Source organism: Bos indicus, chromosome 7 (assembly GCF_029378745.1).
Source record: "Bos indicus isolate NIAB-ARS_2022 breed Sahiwal x Tharparkar chromosome 7, NIAB-ARS_B.indTharparkar_mat_pri_1.0, whole genome shotgun sequence".
Lineage (NCBI taxonomy): Eukaryota > Metazoa > Chordata > Mammalia > Artiodactyla > Bovidae > Bos > Bos indicus.
In genome coordinates, this window is record NC_091766.1 from 80627719 (window position 1) to 80643382 (window position 15664).

The 15664-nt window shown below is 36.7% G+C and overlaps 1 protein-coding gene across 3 annotated transcripts in view; it reads left to right on the forward strand.

The window, feature by feature from the left end:
• MSH3 (mutS homolog 3) overlaps nt 1-15664 on the forward strand; it is a 182650-nt gene that overhangs the window by 82292 nt on the left and 84694 nt on the right. For all 3 annotated transcript variants that reach the window (XM_070793979.1, XM_070793980.1, XM_070793981.1), the window contains exons 13-15: nt 499-631; nt 9088-9275; nt 10162-10330. In XM_070793979.1, coding sequence (XP_070650080.1) covers nt 499-631; nt 9088-9275; nt 10162-10330 — 490 coding nt within the window. The remainder of the gene's footprint in view (nt 1-498; nt 632-9087; nt 9276-10161; nt 10331-15664) is intronic.

The window sequence follows — 15664 nt, forward strand, 5'->3', positions numbered from 1 at the left end:
ATGTGGGGTGGAAGGTTTTCTGCTCTACTCACAGACTCACGCTGTGAGTCAACAGGTGAGGTGGCTCACAGACTAGCCCTGGGCTCAACATCTAGTTGGCAAAGAGGGGAGAGAGTGAATGTGAAATACTGCAGGAGGTTTTATGGGCCATGACTAGAAGTGATGTAATCCTTCCTACATGTATTTCATTGGCTAGAACTTGGGTACATGGCTATACCTCACTGCAGGGGAGGCTGGGAAGCGTAGTCTGTGTGTTTGTTCTGGAGGAAGGAAAACTTACAGAGCCCATCTTTGTCCCATCTGTTTAATGATGTTCCTAGTGTGGTACCTGGTCTTTGATTCCAGTGATAAGGGACCGAGAAGGGCTGCAGGTACGGATGAAATCTCCTTTGTGCTTTTCTAAGTGGCTGCTGTCACAGTACTGGGCATTAGAGTGGGAAATGCCTACATTCTGAGTTCCTAACTTATCTGATAATTGCCATTTCTCTGTTCCCACAGGGAAATAAATGCTCGACTTGATGCTGTATCTGAAGTTCTCCATTCAGAATCCAGTGTGTTTGGTCAGATAGAAAATCATCTACGTAAATTGCCTGACATAGAGAGAGGACTCTGTAGCATTTATCACAAAAAAGTAAGTGTGATAGAAATCACATCTTTTAAAATTGTTAATTTTCTTCAGCTTGAGGATCGAGTGAAGTTGCTCAGTTGCATCTGACTTTTTGTGATCCCATGGACTGTAGCCTACCAGGCTCCTCCATCCATGGAATTTTCCAGGCACGAGTACTGGAGTGGGTTGCCATTTCCTTCTCCAGGGGATCTTTGTGACCCAGGGATCAAATCCAGGCCTCCCTCATTGCAGGCAGATGCTTTACCCTCTGAGCCACCAGGGGATACCAGATATTAATAGGAAACATCACAGAGCTTTATTGTTATTTTATTTTGTAAAATCTTACAGATAACATAAGAGAATCCTTAGAGATTTTAATTGCACAAACTGAGGTTATTCCAATTTTTGCATTGTTTGCCCACTTCTGTTAACTACAGCAATACATAGAGGCTGTTCTAATACAGGGTATTCTCCTGTTTCATCCTCAAAGTATGGACCATCATCAAAGTAGGAAGTTTACTTAGACTAGCTACTTGAAGAAGAGATGCCTTATTTCTTTTGACCTCACAACAACTTCTTATTTGACTTACCCAAAGGAAAAATCTGTTTGTAAAATATTTGTGGTATTATTAATATGCAGACAAGTTTGGATATTGAAGCTAAGTAAAACACATTATTTTGATTTTTATCACCTAAGCTTTCTAGTTTTGGAGAAGGCAATGGCACCCCACTCCAGTACTCTTGCCTGGAAAATCCCATATGGAAGGAGGAGCCTGGTGGGCTCCAGTCCATGGGGTCGCTAAGAGTCGAGCATGACTGAGCGACTTCACTTTGACTTTTCACTTTCATGCATTGGAGAAGGAAATGGCAACCCATTTCAGTATTCTTGCCTGGAGAATCCCAGGGACAGAGGAGCCTAGTGGGCTGCCGTCTATAGGGTCGCACAGAGTCGGACACAACTGAAGTGACTTAGCAGCAGCAGCAAGGTTTCCAGTTTAAATCGTATAACAGTAACAAGTGAGAGTTGTTAGACAAATAATTTATCTTCAAAATATGCCTAAAATTAAAAAATTATCAGTTGGTGATATTTGTAATTGTTAATAAACTTTTTATAGTGTCTTACCTACTACAGAAGTCATTCACATATGTTAGACTCTGTTGTAAAAAAAAAACTTTGTGAGGTTGAGAAGGTTTATTACTTTCTTACTGGTGGGAAATTATGTATATTTCTGTCTTTATATAATGCTATGACAGCTTGCATTACCTTGGCTAAAATGATGCTAAGAGGAGGGTTAATAACTTGCTCATAAGTGACAGAATTCATATTTAAACCAGGGTCCTTGACTGGGTTTTAGTGGCTTACATTTTTGGACACTACCATTTTTGATGTAGCAGCAATTTTGAATACTATTAAATCTTTTTTTCCTGGCTGTCCCTATGTAAGCAACTTTTATTTTTTGCCCAAATGTAAATCCTTGCCAATTTAATAATTTTTTTAGAATAGCTTTTATGTGCCCAAACTTTTAGTTCAGTTCAGTCACTCAGTTGTGTCTGACTCTTTGCGACCCCATGGACTGCAGCACGCCAGGCTTCCCTGTCCATCACCAACTCCCGGAGCTTACTGAAACTCTTGTCTATAGAGTTGGTGATGCCATCCAACCTTCTCATCCTCTGTGGTCCCCTTCTCCTCCTGCCTTCAATCTTTCCCAGCATCAGGATCTTTTCAAATGAGTCGGTTCTTCACATCAGGTGGCCAAAGTATTGGAGTTTCAGCTTCAGCATCAGTCCTTCCAATGAATGTTCAGGACTGATCTCCTTTAGGATGGACTGGTTGCATCTCTTTGCAGTCCAAGGGACTCTCAAGAGTCTTCTCCAGCACCACAGTTCAAAAGCACCAGTTCTTCAGTGTTCAGCTTTCTTTACAGTCCAACTCTCACATCCATACATGACTACTGGAAAAACCTTAGTTGTCACCAATTTTCTATTAGTCTTTACCTTTTTAAGGCTTTTTCCTTTACAGTGTTTAACTGGAATAATAACTGCTGCCTCTGAAAATACTTGCAGTGTCCAGGAGGACTTACGTAACTGTTCCATATGCTTCGGCTAAATTTGAAAAGAAAGAAAAAGTCAAAATTGGGAAATACTGATCCCTAGGGAAAAAATGTAGGCCTTGGTTATGGGGTTGGCATCTATTGTTTCATTGCTTGATGCGCTGTGTTCGAGTTTTTTTTTTTCCCCCCAAGACTTTTTAAAAAATATTTATTTACTTATTTTTATTTTGGAATGTGCTGGGTGTTCGCTGCAGCATAGGCTTTTTTCTAGTTGCCGCAAGTAGGGGCTACTGTCTAGCTTCCGTGCTCGGGCTTCTCATTGTAGTGGCTTCTCGTTGCAGAGCAGGGTGCGTGGGCTTCCGTAGTTGTGGCTCCTGGGCTCTAGAGCACAGGTTCGATAATTGTGGTGCATGGGCTTAGCTACTCTGCAGCATGTGGGATCTTTTTGGATTAGGGATTGAACCTGTGTCTCTTGCATTGACAGGAGAACCCCTCACGACTGAGCCATCAGGGAAGCCCAAGATTATTTTTTTTGATGTGTACTATGTTTAAAGTCTTTACTAAATTTGTTACAATACTGTTTTTATTTTATCTTTTGGTTTTGTGGCCATGAGGCATGTGAAATCTTAGCTCCCCAACCAGAGATCCAGCCCATACCCCCCACCTTGGAAGGTGAAATCTTAACCGCTGGACTGGCCAGGGAAGTTGCTGAGTTTCTGTTTTGTTGGCAAGAGTTGAGGTTGTTCCGGTAGTAGGAAGTATTATGGTTGCCATTTTTGAGGTTACAGAATGGATGACACACCATCTGTTATTTTGTTTTTGACCTTGACCCAGTGGCTGATAATCCATGCTTGTTACCCTTCATTAAGCAGCAGATCTCTAAACACATTGCCTTCACTACTAAAAAGGATTCACTGACAGATGTTAGAGATTTTTGTTTTTCTCAAAAGAAGATAGGAACAAAGCTGAAAAATTATCAATGGCTAATCAAAAGAGCTGAATCATAGTATCTGTGGCATTAAGATGGCATCATCATTTATTACTGTGGTGATTTCTATTACGCCTTCCTGCTTCTCTTTAAACTGTACTTTATTATTTGCATATTTGCATAAAGTTTGTGTACTTATAAAAGTTTAAAACTCTGGTAAATGTCAGAATCTAATTTTTTTAACTGAGGTATAATTGATATCCAACTTTATTTTAGTTTCAGGTATATAACATAAGGATTCAATATATATGATCACCACAATAAGTCTCTAGTTAGCATCCTTTACTATGTAAAGTTGCAAAGCTTTTTTGTCTCTTGATGAGAGAGAGCTCCTAAGATCCCCTCTTCAGCAACTTTCAAATATACACAATTCAGTATTAGTAACTGTGGTTGCCATGCCGTTACATCCCCAGGACTTATTCAGTTCACAACTGCAAGTTTGTACCTTTTGACCGTCTTCACCCATTTTGCCTACATAACCATGTTCCACAACCCCTAATATGTGCTCTGTATCTATTAATTCAGGTTTTTTGTTTGGCTTTTTAGATTCCACATCCAAGTGAGATCATACAGAATACAATCTAATTTCTTTTAAAAGTAACCAATATGCAGAACAGGAATGACTTTTTAGACTTTCAGCTTATACTGATGAAACTTGTGACTCACTCAGAAGTTGTTCCTTTATTGCTGTTTTAGTGTTTGTACAAGAATATGCCTAAGGATTGATTTGAAAAGGGAAGATTAGAAATGATTTGGTATAGACCAACTTTAGGAAGTCTGAATGCTTTAAACCACATTTTTATAGATTAGTTAGCTGGCTCTTGGAACATACCATAAAACACATGTCTATTCTTTATCATTAGATTACTCTAAATAAGCTTCTGCTATATGCACCAAATGGTGAGTGATATCCTGGGTACAGATTGTGCCAATTTTGTGAAATTCAGAAAATGTTAAGGAACACTGCTTGAATATTGTGGAAGTGGTAGGCTTAGGCCATCTGGCTGTGTGGAAAGTGCCGTGGAATAGGCACAAATAGGTATTTTTATGATGATAATAATAGAGGATACCAAGTGGGCCGACTCTGAAATAAACATTTCTTTTGATAGTAAGACTTCAAATTTAAATCTTAGAAAATAGTGCTAGTGATAGGAGTTCACATTAACTGTTCAATAACTAAATAACTTTTGTAAGAAAATGATACATAGCTGCTAAGGATGTAGCACTTAGTAAATGTTGAAAGGAGAGGGTTTCCAGACTTTGTAGGTTTTATAGTTAATTTCTTAGCTAGACTGCTAGAAGCCCAACTCCATATTTTCAGTGTGGAGCTTAGGTTGGGGTTCTTCCAGTCCTGTGATGATCTGCCTCTGCACTTGCACATGTATTCTCAAGCACTTCCACAGAGAAGCTTGCTGCCAGAAATGGGGTTGAACATGAGTGACTTCAAGAGCAACTGTTTTACCCTTATTCTCAGCTTTCTTGTGACTCCATTGAGTCATTTTGCTTAAGAAATTTGAGAGCAGCCTGCCCTGGGCACTTAGGACTTGGTTGCCAGCACTTCTGGCTTTCACCTTATTTCTCTTGCTCACTTAAATTTGATATCATATCTAAGCATGAACAACCAATTCCTTTTTTTTTTCTTTTTTGCTTATCAAATTGCAATAATTATGAGATTATTATTCAGAAATTCTATTGAAAATGTTTATTTTTGGCCCTTTACTTTTATTAGAATATACCATTAAGTGACTTGAGTTCAATTCTAGGCTATAAATTATTTCCAGGCTCCATATTTATACAAACAGTGCAGTTTCCTGTATGTATCTTTCCCAGTGAGCCATGGCCTTTCTGGAGATGAGGTGCTTTATGATACATTCTGAACTCACCATTTGTTCAGTTGAACCTAGTTTCTATTTTTTTTTTTTGTACAGTTTTCTTTATTTCTTATTAGTAATTATCTTTCTAAATATGTCTTAACATTCAGGCATTATATATATATACACACATATATACTATTTATGGTGTGTACTTACCATTAACTTAAACTTACATTGTCCCCTCATCTCAAGGTATTCATTTTCATCAAATATTCTGTTCATTTCATGTTCTTGAGCCTTCCTACCTGATCCAGCCTGGACTTGTTGCCTGCTATACCTGTTGAATAGCTATCTTTTTAGATTCCCTTTATTTCCTTGAATTGAATCTTCTGTTTTCTGTACTTCATGACTTCCTCTTGGTTTATTCCTCCATTTTGGTGGGGTACATTCTCTGGAGGCATCCTGAGAAAGGGTATTAGGAGTAAGTTTTGAAACATTGATGTCTGGAAATGTCTTTGTTTTGCTCTCACATTTGATTGGTAGTTTGGTTGAGTGTAAAATTCTAGGTAGTAAATTATTTTCCTTTAGAATTTTGTGCTGTCTTTTTCAACAGCTTCTACTATTATTTTTAAACAGGCTGAAGTCATACCGGTTCCCGATTCTTTGTGTGACATTTTTTTGTTGTGGTGGTGGTTTTTTCTCTCCTTCTAGAAATGGAAGATTGTGTCTTTTGTCTGCAGTGTTTTAAAATTTCATGATGATCAGCTGTGATTCGGTTGTGTTTTAATTCATTTGTATTGGAGCTTTTCAATCTGGCAACCAAGTTCTAGGAAATTTTTCTGAATTATTATTTAAAAATATTATTTTTTATTGAAGTATAGTTGATTTACAATGTTGTGTTAATTTCTGCTGTACAGAAAGGTGATTCAGTTGTTCAGGTGTCCACTACAGTCTTTGTAGGGTAGGAGAACGGTGGCCCTTTAGTGACATGAAGAGGAATAGGGGGTTGAGGGATTTAATTGCTGTGTATGTCACTTTCAGCCAGTTGTTTTCTCCACTCCCAAATCCCCAGCTTCCACTTTCAAAGATAACTTGTGCCCCCAATTCCTGAGTCTTAGGATTCTGGGTGTAGCTAAAGTTGAGTCCTAGTTTTCCTCATGGCAAGCTTAAGATTCAGGTACCTAGAGTCTTCTATGTCAGATTACCGTTAGTCTGTTTACTTTGTAGCTTCTAAGAGATTATTGCTTTTGTTTTTTCTCCTAATTATTCTTGAAGTTTCATGTCTTTTAAAACAATCTTGGACTATAGCTTCAAGACAGAGTGAAATTAGATGCACTTGTTTAGCCCACTTTTTTAATCCAAAACTCCAGAAGTATAAATTATTCACATTCATGTTACAAAATTACAACAGTATCAGTTCAGTCAGTTCAGTCCCTCAGTGGTGTCTGACTCTTTGTGACCCCATGAATCGCAGCACGCCAGGCCTCCCTGTCCATCACCAACTCCCGGAGTTCACCCAAACTTCATGTCCTTCGAGTTGGTGATGCCATCCAGCCATCTCATCCTCTGTCGTCCCCTTCTCCTCCTGCCCCCAATCCCTCTGAGCATCAGGATCTTTTCCAATGAGCAGAAGTATAAAATAAAGAGTAAAAAGTCTCCCTTTACCACCCTTTGGCATATCCACTATCCAGAGATAACTAGAGAAAGTTAAATTATACTTGAACTTCTGTAGAATAACATAATTTAAAGAATCACAAATGAAATTTTACTGTGTAAAACAGATATATGGTATATAGTGTAAAAATATACTATATACACTTATATGTTGAAATTATGAAGTTCTGTATTAATCTGTACATTAGTATTTACATATGTGTTAGTTTTTTAACTGTCTTATAGTTGTACACTGAATGAATTTTTCCTAATATCTCAATTTCTGGGTATTTGTTTTTTATTCATCTTTTTAATATTATTACCAAAACTACTACTGTAAATATTCAGATACAAACATTTTTTTTTACTACTTGTGAAAAATATTTTAAAATTCTCTAAAATGGAATCGTATAGTCAAAGAGTATTACACTTTGTATTATAAATATATGCCAAATTGCTTTTCAAGAAGGTAATGCCTCTACTAATAGTATATAAAAGTATCATTTTTCATATTCAGTGTGACTTGGCTCTTATCGTAGTTTTAAATCTTTGACATTCTGACAAATGAAAAATGCTATCTTGTCATTTTAATCTGCTTGTCCTAATTATATGTGAGGTTAATTATGTGTTTATTGGACTTTTTTTTTTCCTATGAGTTTATTCAGATCATTTAGCCACTATTCTTTGAATTATTCATCTTTTCCAATTTGTAAAATCTCATTATACTTGAAAGAATTTTGACCTTTATCTCTTAAATATTTTGCAGATTTTTCCCAGAATTATCCTTTTTATTTGTGACATTGTTTACTGTATTTTTGTTATGTGATCAGCATATTTTAAAATGAAAAAATACTGAACAAGTATTGGTTTTCCTATCCTTGCCTCAAATTTTCTTTATAGCTTTACCTTATAAAGTACTTAAACTATTGATTTAACATTTAGGACATATCAACAATGCTTTATTTCTTTTTTTTTTTTTCAATTTTATTTTATTTTATTTTTATTTTTTTAATTTAATTTTATTTTTAAACTTTACATAATTGTATTAGTTTTGCCAAATATCAAAATGAATCCATCACAGGTATACATGTGCTCCCCATCCTGAACCCTCCTCCCTCCTCCCTCCCCATACCCTCCCTCTGGGTCGTCCCAGTGCACTAGCCCCAAGCATCCAGTATCGTGCATTGAACCTGGACTGGCATCTCGTTTCATACATGATATTTTACATGTTTCAATGCCATTCTCCCAAATCTTCCCACCCTCTCCCTCTCCCACAGAGTCCATAAGACTGTTCCATACATCAGTGTCTCTTTTGCTGTCTCGTACACAGGGTTATTGTTATCATCTTTCTAAATTCCATATATATGCGTTAGTATACTGTATTGGTGCTTTTCCTTCTGGCTTACTTCACTCTGTATAATAGGCTCCAGTTTCATCCACCTCATTAGAACTGATTCAAATGAATTCTTTTTAATGGCTGAGTAATACTCCATTGTGTATATGTACCACAGCTTTCTTATCCATTCATCTGCTGATGGACATCTAGGTTGCTTCCATGTCCTGGCTATTATTTCAATTAACTCATTTATGCAAAGGGAAGGCAATGGCAACCCACTCCAGTACTCTTGCCTGGAAAATCCCATGGACAGAGGAGCCTGGTAGGCTGCAGTCCATGGGGTCGCGAAGAGTCAGACACGACTGAGCGACTTCACTTTCACTCTTCACTTTCACGCATTGGAGAAGGAAATGGCAACCCACTCCAGTGTTCTTGCCTGGAGAATCCCAGGAATGGGGGAGCCTGGTGGGCTGCCGTCTGTGGGGTCACACAGAGTCGGACACGACTGAAGCAACTTAGCAGCAGCATTTATGCAATAAATTAAAATGTTCTTTTATTCTAACTTTAAAAAGACCACAAACTGAATTTCATTTTCATGTATCTTATGCTATGTAGGTAAAAGATATTTCTCTTTTCAGTGTTCCACGCAAGAGTTCTTCCTGATTGTCAAAACCCTGTATCACTTGAAGTCAGAATTTCAAGCACTAATACCTGCTGTGAATTCCCATGTTGAGTCAGAGTTGCTCCAGACATTTATTTTAGAAATTCCTGGACTCCTCAGTCCAGTGGAGCATTACTTAAAGATACTCAATGAACAAGCTGCCAAGTAAGTAGCATTTCCTTTCTAGTAGTGAAAGTAATGTATTTACCATTTAATATGTGGATACTTAAGCTTCCCTTAGAGTTAATAGTAGAAGTTGCATATAAAACTAGAAATGTGATTGAATACTAAAGGCTCTGTATTACAGCTGGAAATAACCCTTAGTGTTTAGTCAGTTCTGTCAGACAGAACAAATATGGTATTTCTTCAGGTATCAGATGATGAAGTCCAGGCTGAGCAAGTAGTAGCAGTTTATTAATCCAAAAGTAGATGGCAGATGGCATCTTGTGCTTATCTGCTAGATAGCCAGAGATGGTCTGTTTTATATGTAGAAACTGTAGAAGTAAACTTATCCTTTAAGGGGTCGTCATTTTACATTTTATCCCACAAAGAACTTTATGTATAAGAAAACAGATTTGACAGTATTTTCATTTGTGTTTATTTTCTGAATATACAACAAATGTTGAATTCTATCTTTTGGTTTCATCATGACTATCATGAACTTCCAAAATGAAAGTGATGTTAGGGTAATTTCGTATGTCTTCCAAGAAATTAAGAAACTTACCCATAAATATTTATGGAAGAGCTGGGATTAGAATCTTGTTCTCCTGACTTCCCACCCTTTGGTCTTTCATTATGTTTTTTTTTTTTATATTTATTTATTTGGCCATGTCAGGTCTTAGTTATGCCATATGCAGGCTCTTTTAGTTGAAGCTTCTGGGGTCTAGTTCCCTGATCGGGGATCGACCACCGGACGCCCTGCATTGGGAGCGTGGAGTCTTAGCCAGAAGACACCAGGGAAGTCCCTTTTATTATGTTCTGAAAAATAATTGATAATTAGTATAAGTAATATGCTTAAAAGTATATATTTGCATTTTTTCATTTTTTTTAGGATTGGGGATAAAACTGAATTATTCAAAGACCTTTCTGACTTCCCTTTAATAAAAAAGAGGAAGGATGAAATTCAAGACGTTACCAAGAAGATCCAAACACATTTACAAGAAATACGAAAAATACTAAAAAATCCTTCTGCACAATATGTGACTGTATCAGGACAGGAGGTAATATTGAAATACTTTTCTTTTACATTAATTTTCCTCAATTGGAAAAGCTTTTCTAAAGTATAAATAAATATCTGATAATAGGCTGAAAGTTTTTTTTTTTTTTTTTTTCAGATTTTCTGTTTTATTCTTTGGAAATATATTGTAATACCTTATTTTGATAAAAACTTTCTTTTAATGGCAGTATTTTGTTTGCTTATTTAGTTTCTTGGTAAAATCATGGATCTTAATGTTACATATATTTTAGTATTAGCTATTGAAATTATATTATAGGAAACCTTGACTATGGTAAATAATAACTTTAAATAATTCATTTACTCTAGAAGAGAGAAGTTAGTCTTTGACTCCCAGTCTGCAGATGATAAATGGTACAAAGTGAACCATCTACACTAATTGGATCATACAGTAATTAAATGACAAGGCTTCTATTTGAAGGAGTATAGCTGCTAAAAAAAAAACAAAACCAGAAAAACAAAACTATAGCAAACACCTACATTTTGTGAATCTTCCATAAGATTATGGTGCTGTGTAGGAAGTGTTTTTTAGTATGTGTTAAAGTTTGATATTAGTACCTGAATGAGAAACAGGAAGAAGTACACTTTTCAAATTGTGGCTATATCCATTGGTTCTTTTCTCAGTCTTGAGGTATTGCTACCTCTACATCTTATGTTTAATAAAATATAAAGGTTCCAACTGAAGCAATTTGAAAAATTCTTCTTGTTTAAATAGCAAATTGGGAAATTTGTGAGTAATTTCTATAGGATAACATTTTATTCAGAATTTTAAAAAATAGATATTTTTCCAATGGGGAAAAACTTAATTTCAGATCAGTTTTAAACATATTTGCATTGCTTTATTTAGCCAAAAGAGTGTTAATTTGTATAATTATTTGAAAGAAGACACTCTATAATAAATTATAATCTTTTATTAAAATGTTTATTAATATACTATTGATTAAGTCAGCCTGTCTTCTAAATGAAGTTAAGATATTATACACATTTCATAATGGATTCTGAGTAGAACTCTATATAACAAAAAAATGATTCCATAATGTGTATATTTATTCTCACTCTTCCCCTGAACCGGCAAATACCAAATCCTTAATTTTATCTCTTGGTTTCACTATATAATTCAGTTCAGTTAAGTTCAGTCACTCAGTTGTGTCCAACTCTGTGACCCCACGAACTGCAGCACTCCAGGCCTCCCTGTCCATAACCAACTCCCAGAGTTTACCCAAACTCATGTCTGTTGAGTTGGTGATGCCATCCAACCGTCTCATCCTCTATCATCCCCTTCTCCTCCTGCCCTCAGTCTTTCCCAGCATCAGGGTCTTTTCCAATGAGTCAGCTCTTCGCATGAGGTGGCCAAAGTATTGGAGTTTCAGCTTCAACATCAGTCCTTCCAATGAACACCCAGGACTGATCTCCTTTAGAATGGACTGGTTGGATCTCCTTGCAGTCCAAGGGACTCTCAAGAGCCTTCTCCAACACCATAGTTAAAAAGCATCAATTCTTCAGTGCTCAGCTTTCTTTATAGTCCAACTGTAACATCCATACATGACCACTGGAAAAACCATAACCTTGACTAGATGACCTTTGTTGACAAAGTAATGTCTCTGCTTTTTAATGTGCTGTCTAGGTTGGTCATAACTTTCCTTCCAAGGAGTAAATGTCTTTTAATTTCATGGCTGCAATCACCATCTGCAGTGATTTTGGAGCCTGAAAAAATAAAGTCTACCACAGTTTCCACTGTTTCCCCATCTATTTGCCATGAAGTGATGGGACCAGATGCCATGATCTTTGTTTTCTGAATGTTGAGCTTTAAGCCAACTTTTTCACTCTCCACTTTCACTTTCATCAAGAGGCTCTTTAGTTCTTCACTTTCTGCCAAAAGGGCAGTGAGGTTATCTTAATTCCAGCTTGTGCTTCTTCCAGCCCAGCATTTCTCATGATGTACTCTGCATATAAGTTAAATAAGCAGGGTGACAATATACAGCTTTGATGTACTCCTTTTCCTATTTGGAACCAGTCTGTTGTTCCATGTCCAGTTCTAACTGTTGCTTCCTAACCTGCATACAGGTTTCTCAAGAGACGGGTCAGGTGGTTTGGTATTCCCATCTCTTTCAGAGTCTACAGTTTATTATGATCCACACAGTCAAAGGCTTTGGCGTAGTCAATAAAGCAGAAATAGATGTTTTTCTGGAACTCTCTTGCTTTTTCCATTATCCAGCGGATGTTGAAAATTTGATCTCTGGTTCCTCTGCCTTTTCTAAAACCAACTTGAATATCTAGAAATTCATGGTTCACATATTGCTGAAGCCTGGCTTGGAGAATTTTGAGCATTACTTTACTAGCGTGTGAGATGAGTGCAATTGTGTGGTAGTTTGAACATTCTTTGGCATTGCCTTTCTTTGGGATTGGAATGAAAACTGACCTTTTCCAGTCCTGTGGCCACTGCTGAGTTTTCCAAATTTGCTGGCATATTGAGTGCAGCACCTACACAGCATCATCTTTTAGGATTTGAAATAGCTCAACTGGAATTCCATCACCTCCACTAGCTTTGTTCATAGTGATGCTTCCTTAGCCCACTTGACTTCGCATTCCAGGATGTCTGGCTCTAGGTGAGTGATCACACCATTGTGATTATCTGTCATGAAGATCTTTTTTGTACAGTTCTTCTGTGTATTCTTGCCATCTCTTCTTAATATCTTCTGCTTCTGTTAGGTCCCTACCATTTCTGTCCTTTATTGAGCCCATCTTTGCATGAAATGTTCCCTTGGTATCTCTAATTTTCTTGAAGAGATACCTGGTTTTTCCCATTCTGTTGTTTTCCTCTATTTCTTTGCATTGATTGCTGAGGAAGGCTTTCTTATCTCTTCTTGCTATTCTTTGGAACTCTGCATTCAAATGGGTATATCTTTCCTTTTCTCCTTTGCTTTTCACTTCCTTTCTTTTCACAGCTATTTGTAAGACCTCCTCAGGTAGCCATTTTGCTTTTTTGCATTTCTTTTTCTTGGGAATGGTCTTGATCCCTGTATCCTGTACAATGTCATGAACCTCTGTCCATAGTTCATCAGGCACTCTATCAGATCTAATCCCTTGAATCTGTTTGTTACTACCATTGTAAGGGATTTGATTTAGGTCATACTTGAATGGTCTAGTGGTTTTCCCTACTTTCTTCAATTTTAGTCTGAATTTTGCAATAAGGAGTTCATGATCTGAGCCACAGTCAGCTCCCAGTCTTGTGTTTGCTGACTGGATAGAGCTTCTCCATCTTTGGCTGCAAAGAATATAATCAATCTGATTTCGGTACTTCATTCTGTACTCCAAGGCTAAATTTACCTGTTACTCCAGGTGTTTCTTGACTTCCTACTTTTGCATTCCTGTCCCTTATAATGAAAAGGACATCTTTTTTGAGTGTTAGTTCTAAAAGGTCTTGTAGGTCTTCATAGAACCATTCGACTTCAGCTTCTTCAGCATTACTGGTCAGGGCATAGACTTGGATTATTTGATATTGAATAATTTGGCGTGGAAACTAACAGATCATTCTGTCATTTTTGAGATTGCATCCAAGTACTGCATTTCGGACTCTTTTGTTGACTATGATGACTACTCCATTTCTTCAAAGGGATTCCTGCCCACAGTAGTAGATATAATGGTCATCTGAGTTAAATTCACCCATTCCAGTCCACCTTAGTTTGCTGATTCCTAGAATGCTGACATTCACTCTTGCCATCTCCTGTTTGACCACTTCCAATTTGCCTTGATTCATGGACCTGACATTCCAGGTTCCTATGCAATATTGCTCTTTACAGCATCGGAGTATATAATTATGATCTTGCAAAGTGACAAGTGACCTCAGCACCACTGTTTTGGTCTATTTGTTGGAAGTGAGATGATCAAAGTTGCTTATATATATTAATGAAAATGTGTAGTAGAAAAGTGGTTACCTGGTATTATAGTGGCGAAATCTTCCAGTTCTACCACTTACATGCTCTGTGACCATGGAAGAGTCACCTCTGAAGTGAGACTACTACAAAGACCAAATGAGTTAAAAAGCATGAAAGTACTTTCTAATCATAAAGCACTTCACAGTATTATTCACTTAATAATAGTAATATAGTTACCATTTGTTGTGCACTTGTTAAAGTTCGGAATGGTTTTAAGTGCTTTAATGAATCCTTGTAACAACACAAAAGGGTTTTTTCCAGTTTTTCAGGAAAGAAAACTCAGACTTGGCATAATATAGTGAGATAAGTTGCCCAAGTTAGAACCTTATTTCCAGCCCAGGTCTCCCTGTTTCTGATCTTTATACCATGCTGTCATTTCACTCAGCTCACAAACAGTGTTAACACAAGGGTTTATCAACATCATAGATTTTATTTGATAAAATCCAGACATTTGAGAGCTTGTACTATTCAGATTGAAATAAAACGTAAGGTTTTGAAAGACAGCCCTAGATTCAGTTGGAGTTTTAAAGTTAAAATGGGGAAAACTTATCAAAAATTCGTAAGGGATAGTAGATTAGCATTGACAGTATAGCACTGACATTAAAGAAAAAGCACAGCATGGAGATCAAGTAATTGGATTACAAAGGATTATCAAGGAAGGTAAATTATCTAATTATTGTTAACTTTTACTAAATTAAGGTGATGAGGTTGAGACAGGAAATTTTTTAGTTTTTAACAAAAGGATAGATTCTTGTTTTTTTTTTTTTAAACCTCTAAAATCTTGATAGTACTTCATTCGAATTGAATGTGTGCTCAGCTGTGTCTGACTCTTTGCAACCCCATGGACTGTAGCCTGTCAGGCTTCTCTATCCATGGAACTTTCCAGGTAAGAAAACTGCAGTGGGTTACCATTTCCTTCTCCATAGTCTTTCATTATAGAATCACTTTTATAACATTTTTTTGGGAATTAGTGATGCTGTTCATTCAAACATCAAATAAATTCTAAGTAGCCAGCATTGTTATAATCAAATTCTGTTTAAATATTTGTACTAAAGGTATCAACAAAATTTAGAGATATTTAAAGGAGTAGAACAGACTTCATCAAATATGATTACCTCTGAGAAGTGAAGGAGCTGGGAGGGAAAACTCTTGTATTATATATATGTGCTGCTTATTTTATACCCTTCTCTTCTAGCTGAAAGCTTATTTCCATACATATAACTTTTGTAATATATGTTAAAATACCTGTTATAATAGCCCTGTGTGGTACGTGCGTTTGCTAGTAAAAATAAACTGTCAAACCAGTGTTACTTTTTGCTCTATTCATTTTTTTCACTTTGTTCCCGGTTTTTATGTACTGAGGAGAATACTAAGCCTTATTGCCT